A 9,510-nucleotide genomic window follows, 5' to 3' on the forward strand; every position below is an offset into this window, starting at 1 on the left:
CTTCAAGAGTGTTGTGAAAGCTATTCATCCTCAATATTTTGTAGTCTATAACCATAAATACAACAATATAATATGAACAATCAAATCTCAATTTACACATAATTTTGTTTATATACACGTTAGTGTTTAATTTCAGCCGTTGAGCGTTTAAATCATATGAAAAGGATAGGTATATTTACCATGAACAAAATATTTGTCAAATGCCAAACTACTATAGTATTATTACAGTTTTTAAATCTTTCAAAATAGTTAACTCAAAATAATATTATAACCATGCAATACAACTTTAGTTTTAGTTTTTATTCCATTAGGATATATGATTAATAAATCTTTCTAATTTGCTAGAAAATTATTTTAAAGACTGGTTTACCCAACTTGAGTGCAAATCATCTGGTGATTATATCTTTCAGTGTAAATAATGCTCATAATACTCATTTTTAAAGGGTTTTAAACAAATTTAAATCATTTAAGGGACTTAAAATGTGTTGGAGTCTTTTGAATTCTGCTTAGTTTTAAAATATCTCTGTGCGTATGCAGTGTGATCAAAAATGACTTTCCATCACAATAACGGTTCTTGAGACTGACGTTTCCTGATAAAAGTTAACTAATTTAGATATTGAATAAACCTTTCTAAAGAGGAAGCAGAAAAGACAAAACATTAGTCAGTATTAAGTTAAAACAATAACTCATTTAGTTAAGTTAGTATTTATCATTGAATTTTATGGTTGTGATTGTTTTTAAATCAGGCATACCAGTTCAGGTGCTAGATTACGTTTTGTTACAATTACAGTATTTTTTTACAATTCGATTTTTTCTGTTGTACAAAATATTGTTGGGCCTACCTACAAAATTTTTGCTAACAAGAGGGATGAGTAAGGTTTTGGTTGGACATTTCATAAATGTATACCACCACCTCTTGACTTCACAATACCCCTGAGAGGGAAAGTCATGAGCTTTTCAAAATCACTACGTGGCAAAGCGGGTTTTTTATGTAACAAAACTTTTTTAAGAGTTTTTTGTTGGCTACGCCTTGCTACTTTGACCATTTTAATCAAATGATAATTTTAAGTAGGCTTGGATAATTTATTTTGTTGTTGTATTGTTATAAAAGTGCTGTTGCTATTTTTTATTTTATTTTAGATTGTCCTCAATAAAATTGAAAAACATTTTTTTGTAGCCCTGTAAACAACTTATTTATGTCCTCAAAACATGTTGATATATAAACTAGAAACTTATCAACCATGTTAATTGTAAGAACTGTAACTTTAAACAATTTATTTTAAACCATTGTCATGAAAATAATTTCAAATTAGTTCATTTTATAACGTAATATGGATGTGGTCACAATTTTATTGTGTTTAGAGTTTTATGGTTATAGTCTCTGTGGGAAAAATTGATACGCAATTCTCTCTAACTTCTTCAATACAGAACGTAATCTAGCAGCTAAACATTTCAATAATAGATATATTAAGATGAGAGTTTCAATAATGTATATATCGCTGTAATCTTATTGGATGCCATGTTTACTAACTGTAAATACAAGAACTTAATACTAAGATATTTGTCTTCCAGATCTGGTTTGTTATTGTATTACTTTTAATTAAGAGAAGATGATTGGTTCTACTTTTTTCTTGAAAGTAGTTTATACAACTTTCAACCTAATATTTGTGCTCAGTTAAGTTTCTCACTTATATTGGCTCAAATAATTGATGAATTGCTAATTTCAAACGTAAAGCTCTTTATTTTTATTTGTCCCCATCATTGGTTAAAATAAAACCAACAAAAGTTGTATGAACATGAAACTGAAAGGTTATTTAAATACCTGTTTCCTGTTTTCTCTCATTAGCTAGCCTGGAAATTAACTATTCTGATGTATTAATAAAAACCTACTACTAAAGAGGTTGTCCACAAAACAAGCAACTATACTCATTGCTAACTATTGTATCATTAAGTAAGGCTGCATAGCCTAATTTGCCATACTTCAAGTGCAATATTCATAAAATGATATTACTCATTTCCAATACGTAATACACTGTGTTTTGAGATACTTTATTCGATATACCCAAATAGTATTGTCGCTAAATGAAAGCAATCAAATATGATTATTTTGTGTAACTTTAATACTGTTTAATAAATATCAACAATGTGTAAATATTTTTAGTTTTTATTTTTAAAGACTGGTCCTTGTACTTAAACTCTGTACTTATTATGTTAATTTTTATTGTAATATTCCTTAAAAGTAAAATTAAAATATACAACTAAAAAATGTTTTACAGAAATTTATTTTTGTAATTTTTGCAACTTTATTTTGTTAAAGTAAAATATTAAGGTAATATATCCGTAAGAATCTAAATAATTTCCATTCCATCTAACAACAAAAATTAATGTTGCGTGACATGAAAACCCTTAGCAATAAACAAAAACTTGTATGATTCTTGGAAGTGTATTTTATGTAGTCAAAGATAACAGCTTTGAGTAGAATTATATCAATTACTCCACATTAAATTTAATTGTGTCATAAACTAAGTATAAAAGTGCTAACACTGAAATGTTAAGGAATTTAGTTTATGTACTTTTTGCAAGAATATTCATTCATAATTTTTATTATGAGATCTGAACAGTCAAATTTAATAACAAAACATCAACAGTATTTTTTAAGACTAGTTGGTAATATTTGTAATGTATAAGAATGAAAACTATTGTAAATCAATAAATATTGTATACAATGTTTTTTTTTTTACCTAACGTCAGTTGTAAAGAAAATTAATGTCAAGTTTTAAACATATTTTAATTTAAGGTACCTATGTAATAAAATTATTTTATTTAAAAATTGTTAAACCTTTTATGTTTTTTTGATAATTTTAAATTTCTTTTAACCTTATTATTTCTCTAGTTATCTGATTCAGCGTAAAATTAATTTTTCATCATGAAACTATTGAACAGTTTTTTGTACCAGTAGTAATAAGATTGCAATTCTTGCCTGATGACAAATAAATCATGCATTAAAACTTCTAATATGTTTTTAACATACAGTATTACTCTCATTGTTTTAATGACTTAGGTGTCATTGAGATTTACAAAGCTCAACGTTTACTCCTTATAAATAATTTTATTTTTATATTTTGAAATATTCTGACATTTAATCAAAAGACAAAACATTTGTATATGTGATATTTTTACTTGTGGTCCATCCCACATAAGTGTTTGTTTTTATATTTGTTCATATTTTTTATTGGAGATTAAATAAACAACAAATATGTCTCAATATTGTCTCAATATTAAAATGTGACTATATAATTTTTAAATTGATAAACTATTATTATAACTAAATTATTTTTAAGTTTGTAAAATTAAAAATATCAAATATTTTGATGAGGCAGCTAGCAGTCCTCATTAAGACCAATTTTATCTTTATGATAGTAAATTAATTCTATTTAATCTTTAATAATGATTTTTTCACATTTCTTTTGTAAATGTGATGTGGAAATTAAAAAGGGACCTCTTGTTGGGAATTTTTGATTTTTAGCTATATATATATACAGGGTTAATAAAAAGTCTGGATACCCCCTGTCAATCTCTTAACAGCCCATACTAGAAATCTAAACGTTGCACACCTTTATGGCATGTTATGAAGTACTTTTTGGGCATAACCGCCACTTCGTCTTACCGTTTGAAATCTTTGAGTTTCCCCGAAAAATCCCCCATTCTGAAGTAGCAGTTATGCTTAAAAAGTACTTCATAACATGCCATAAAGGTTGTGAGCCGTAAAAAAATTGACAGGGGTCTCCAGACTTTTTATTAACCCTGTGTATTAGAATTCCTTATTAAATTCCAAATCACTTCCTGCAAAATCCAAATCATCCCATGCATCTATGAAATTTTGTTGTTAAAGTTATAGGACTTCAAAATTTTGTTAGGAAAAGGGGTAATTTTGAGAAAAGAATATTTGAAAATTTCAAAAACGCATAAAGACAGTTATTTTTTGTATTTAAGAAACGATTTCGGTATTAAAAGAAAGCTTACAATGTCCTCTTTGGAGGCAATACCAATTTTTGTCTTAACTCACTGTAGTTTTCATTTAAATAATTGTTTTATCGAAGAATGTCCTAAAAATCACATTTCAGAAAAGGGAACTCTTGTCGGGACCACAATATTTTTGAGAGATTTTGTTCTCCATAAACTGAACTTTGTTGTAGTTCTCTAAATTTCCACTAGAATGCAGGACAATTCAAGTTTTGGTCTAAAGTCTGTTAATAAAGTTAATATTAGAAATGGGACCTCTTGTCATTATGGCGAAATAACATTGAGCGACAAGAAGTACCTTTTTTCAGACTGTGCAGAGGCTATCAAAATGATTCATTTCGAACTTTTACATCTTCGATTCGATATTTTAACTGATACTGTCATGTTCTGTGTTAAATAACATATAACAATCGATGAAAATCTAAATTTTGATATTTTCAACCTTAATTACCTATATCGACCTTACTGAAAATTTTGCATCGCCGACAAGATGTCCCTTTTCACTTTCCACATCACAAATTGTAATTTATGCATTCAGTTATTTTTCTGTGATCTCTCTCCATTCCTGTCCATTTTGTTATGAATTGTCTATAATTGTATTTTATATGTAAGTAATTTTAGATATTTCTGATTTAGCTGTACATAATTGTAGTGGAGGACACTTTTGAGGAATTGTTGAAAGGTATGTCTAGAAGATAATTTTTATGGAAGTGTTATGTTACGTCTATTATTTTATTGTAATAAATAACTAATTTTATAATCCTCAGTTTTTTTCCCTCTTAAAACCTTTATTTAAATCATAATCTAATTGATATATTAAATCAATATTCTGACCCTAAAGCTCAAACTCAAAACTTTTAACGTTCACAGAGCGAGCCTATCCTTACCCATTCTAAGAAAATTTGTATGATTTGTGTGTAAAATTTCAATATAGTTCAGTTGTTTTGGTCACCCAAGAACACAGACAAAAACTTCTTCATTTATTAAATTATAGATAATCAAAAAATGTAATCACAAGCACAATTTTTATTCTGATAAACAGACACAATCCACCTACAGTACTGCTTACTTCACCGTTTTCCGACTCACAATGCTATGGCTGACCTAAGCGGTCTAGGTCTGAGCGTGTAAGTGAGATTACTTCGCTGTGATCTGTTGTTAAAGGATGTTGTTTTCCTCACGTTCCCATCTTGGATTGAAGAGTCACTCATTACGTCCAGCGAAGCAGTATCTACGTTGCCGTTGAGGTAGTAGGCCAACCTGTTAATGTTATTATTATTAATTGTAAAATGTCACAAAGTGATGTTTTTGACACAAGTGGTTGGTGTTTTGATATTTGAGGAACAAGGAGAAGGGAAGAATTCAACCTTAAGTCTAATATAACAAAGAACGCAGACAAACTGCAATCACTTCCAACATTGTAGACTACAACTTTCTGCTGAGTGCCTAAAAGTCAGCTAAAAAAATTACTGCATATGAAAATCAGCTGATTTTAATGTTGTTTAATGTTTCCGTGTTATGTGTGTGTATGAGTACGCAAATGTATTAGCGAATTTCCCTATAGGGAAGTAGCTATTACCGTAGGTGGCACGGTAAGACCTAGACCCGGGACCGATTTACTTTTTCATTTTGATGTCCCCAGAGGCCAAAAACACCATTCGTCCAAATTTATATATATATATATATATATATATATATATATATACGTCCGTGAACGCGATAACTTGAGTAATTTTTGTCCGATTTTGATGAAATTTGGTTTAAAGGTGTAAAGCGGGATAAACTTGAATGAGTTCGCAAACCAGCACGATCGGACCATGGAAACGGGGCTTTACGGGGGGTTTTATGGGGTAAAAATTGGATTTTCTCACTTTTGACCCTCAAAACACAAAATTTCCGGATTTCTCTTTAGACCTTTTTAAAGAGCTTAAAAAAACAAATAATTTAGTATATAAAAGTATTTTTGTTTGATTGTTAGTAACAGAGAAAATTAAAAAAATTGTGGAATTTAAAATTCCCATGTTATTCTTATGAAGAATATTGTCAAATGTTGTAGTTTGCTTGTTTATGGATATATTTTGATCAAACTTGGCAAATTTATTTATTTTGTACTAAGCTATAAATATTTTACTCAAAAACACACTTTATTAGTTTCCTTGTAGCAGCAAACCTAGGTACTCGTTAAACCTAATGTTATTAAAATATATTTAACTGAAAATCAATTCAGACAAATGGAAATTCGCTTAGTCGGCAGGATTGCTGCGGCGGGGGTATTGTTTTGTTTTAATTTGAAAGTCTTCAGCAGTAGACAACTAAAAAACGTTCATGTACAGCATGAAGATGGCTCCAATTCAGAGCTGAAATTGCTTGATGCCGTTTTAAAGATTATGCAGATGTTAACATTTAAATTTATTGGTTATTCCGAGGCTAACGCCATAATTTCTTTCCTATGTTCCTTTGAGGGGTGTCCATCTTATTGTTCCATAGGGGGGGGCTGTAGGGTAAGGAATATTCCTCCGTAAAAGGGGGGTTCAGGGGCCTCCCATGGAAGATGCTTAAAATTTATATACAAAATGGTTTGATTTTACAAATGTTTGTAACAAAATTGTTTTATATATTTTAAGTTTCTCGTTTTTTTTTGCATAGTTTTAAAATTTGGTTAACATATTCTCTCAAAGGGAGGGTCCGAGCCTCCTTGCCCATATTTATAGACAATTGCGGTTCCTTTCACTTTAAATATAATTAGCTATTATAAAATATATTTATTTGCAAGTAAAACTTACAGTATGTCAGTATTATTTGCCAAATGGGAACAATACAGTGGGATGGCCCACAACAAGCAGATAAAAGGCCATTCTGGAATTGTAATGCCTCCATTTCCAAGTAGTTTTCCCACAACCTGTAAACAACCACATACATATTGAAGCAGTTTAATAAGTTTTAATTTGGGAGAAAACTTTTTCAACTAACAAGTTACACCGAGCTATATTATAAAAGAATACATAGCAAATACCTGTATTTGTACTCTTTTTATGATTTAATTCAATTTATCTAGTTAGAGCCCAGTCTTAGCTATGGTTTTGATTCAAACACAATGGTCTATCGTACAATACAATTTACTAATGAAAAACTATTTTTGACAATTTTATGACTAAATAGGTAAATCTACGTTTGGTATTTCTCTTAATTCCTTGGTTTGAGATATAACATATTAAGACTGAAATCAAATGTATCTCTCACTTACATAATCAACAGCTTCAGGCATCCATATAAGGACAGTAATCTCAACAAATGTCCATATGTAGACAAAAAACTCATAGGCAGTCAGAAAAAACAGTGCCTGGAAAGAAAATTATTGAGACAAAACCAAAGTGTATTGTGAAGTAACCTCTGAATCGGTATGATACAATAAATTGGTTAAACTATCTAAATAGGTTAATAACAAGGTAAATAGGTTAAATTAATAGATTAATCGCCAAGTTACTCAACAATACATTAATTGTCCAACTAATGTTTTTAATCATTTTGTGATACACAAGGTAATTTAACATAGCCTATTTATTGCATGCAAAAGTTAATATTAAATTAATAGTTGTTTGATTTTGTCAACACATGTTGGATTGGATTACTTTGCCCATCTTGTGATTAAAAGATTCTAGGACAAAACAGAAAAACTATTTCTCAGTTATGACTATTTGTGATGTGGAAAGCAAAAAGTACCTCTTGTCAGGAATTTTTGATTTTGAGTTATATATATTTGAATTCTTATTAAATCCCGAATCATTTGGTGCAAGTCCCATTTTTTTTAGTTATAAGACTAACATTTATTTACGGAAAAGGGTAATTTTGAGAAAAACTATTTTGGAAACTTTAAATATGCATAAAAACAGTTTTTGTTTTTTTTTTATTTAAGAAACGATTTGGGTATCAAAAGAAAGCTTATAATGTCCTCTTTGGAGGCAATACAAATTTTTGTCTTAACTCACGCTAGTTTTCATTTAAGTAGGCCAAATTTTTTTGTCGAAGAACGTCGTAAAAATCATATTTCAGAAAAGGGACCTCTTGTCGGCCCTATGTTATTTCTCCATAATATAAGAAAAGGTACCCCTTGTCAGGACCGCAAAATTTGTGAGATATTTTGTTCTCCGTAAACTGAAGTTTGTTGTAATTCTCTAAATTTCCTCTAGAATGCAGGACAATTCATTTTTTGGACTAAAGTCTGTTTATAAAGTGAATATTAGAAATGGGACCTCTTATATTCGTGTTGGTGAAATAACATTAAGCGACAAGAGATTTTTTCTCAGACCCTGCAGAGGCTAGCAAAATTATTTTTTTACCATTTACATCTTTGATTCGATATTTTAACCGATACTGTCCTGTTCTAGATGTTAAATGAGGTATAACAATTGATAAAAAACCAAATATCGGCCGTACTGAAAATTGTACATCGCCGACAAGAGGTCCCTTTTCCACTTTCCACATCACATTTCAAGTTATGACCATCAAAAATGAATCAGCTCTGGTTTGACAGTAAATAAAAACCAACACCATCATGTTACCCATTGTGATAGGCCTACCTATATTTTTTTACACTTTACCTAGGATATTTTTTGGTTTGTCACATTTTCAGTACGGTACCGATACAAAATCATGTTTTACTGATATTTGAGTTTTTTATACCTTGGATTAAAATAGGCCTAAGCTTGTTGCTAAATATAATTTGTATTATCTAATCCATTTTATTTCTGATATATTTTTTTATGTTTTCAAACAAATAAAAAAAAATTCTTCATGTTGTTAGTGTTCCTTAAACTAATACCGAAACCCTACCCAGGCTAACCAAAACCTCCGGTCTGTGAGACCCCATTCGAAAGTAATGGACCCTGCTTATTAAAAAATAGTTTTGTATCTATATTCTAAAAAATATCTTTTACACAAGCACCTACCTGAACTAAAGCTCGAACAAAATTGTTTTTCATCTTTTGGACTAAGCCAAATTTATATCTCTTGAGGAAAAAAAATATTCCCACATACCAGATCCAATTGGGAATCACAATCGCAGGAGTTTGTTGAAGTCTAGTTCCTTTTTCTGCAGAGAGCGTTAAGAATTGTAAAAATAAATGTATTATAGTAACTCCGACAAGTAAATTGGAGTCTATCGACATTTTATTTATGTAAATAATATATCAGTATGACTATACACAAACGATTTACTTAAATTTTATCACTTGCTTTTGTTGCTAGACTACATGAAAAAACTTTTTGCCATTTGTTAGATATTAATTAATGTATTATTCAAATTTTAATAAACTTTATTTCAATTATATTGTAAAACAGATTCACACAATCATAAACAATAATAAATAAGAACAGATGTTCATGAACATTTTAGACAGTAAATTTGGAATCATTTATATATTTATTGCATAAGTGATATAACTATAAACTAGGGTGGTCTGCCGTTACACTTAAGAGGCATAAATAAGC

General features: G+C 29.5%; 1 protein-coding gene across 1 annotated transcript; it reads right to left on the reverse strand.

Moving 5' to 3' along the window:
• Window positions 1-5,027: 5,027 nt before the first annotated feature.
• On the reverse strand, window positions 5,028-7,360 carry LOC129001763 (uncharacterized). Its single transcript, XM_054429201.1, has 3 exons — window positions 7,268-7,360; window positions 6,807-6,922; window positions 5,028-5,283 (listed from the first exon to the last, which is right to left on the reverse strand). Exons 1-3 carry the CDS (start codon window positions 7,286-7,288, stop codon window positions 5,109-5,111), a joined length of 312 nt encoding a protein of 103 aa, XP_054285176.1. The 5' UTR covers window positions 7,289-7,360; the 3' UTR covers window positions 5,028-5,108.
• Window positions 7,361-9,510: the final 2,150 nt, after the last annotated feature.

The sequence above is a fragment of the Macrosteles quadrilineatus genome, unplaced genomic scaffold, assembly GCF_028750875.1.
Source record: "Macrosteles quadrilineatus isolate MER2022 unplaced genomic scaffold, UCM_ALF_1.0 Scaffold_8__2_contigs__length_117827958, whole genome shotgun sequence".
NCBI classification, from domain to species: Eukaryota; Metazoa; Arthropoda; class Insecta; order Hemiptera; family Cicadellidae; genus Macrosteles; species Macrosteles quadrilineatus.

What these genes read in the sequence shown, in the direction of transcription:
- LOC129001763 (XM_054429201.1), bottom strand. Translation starts at nt 7,288, where the DNA reads ATGCCTGAAGCTGTTGATTAT. An exon ending in TGCCTGAAGCTGTTGATTAT is followed by an intron (nt 6,923 to 7,267) that starts GTAAGTGAGAGA and finishes GGTTGTTTACAG; the next exon opens with GTTGTGGGAAAACTACTTGG. An exon ending in GCAAATAATACTGACATACT is followed by an intron (nt 5,284 to 6,806) that starts GTAAGTTTTACT and finishes TAACATTAACAG; the next exon opens with GTTGGCCTACTACCTCAACG.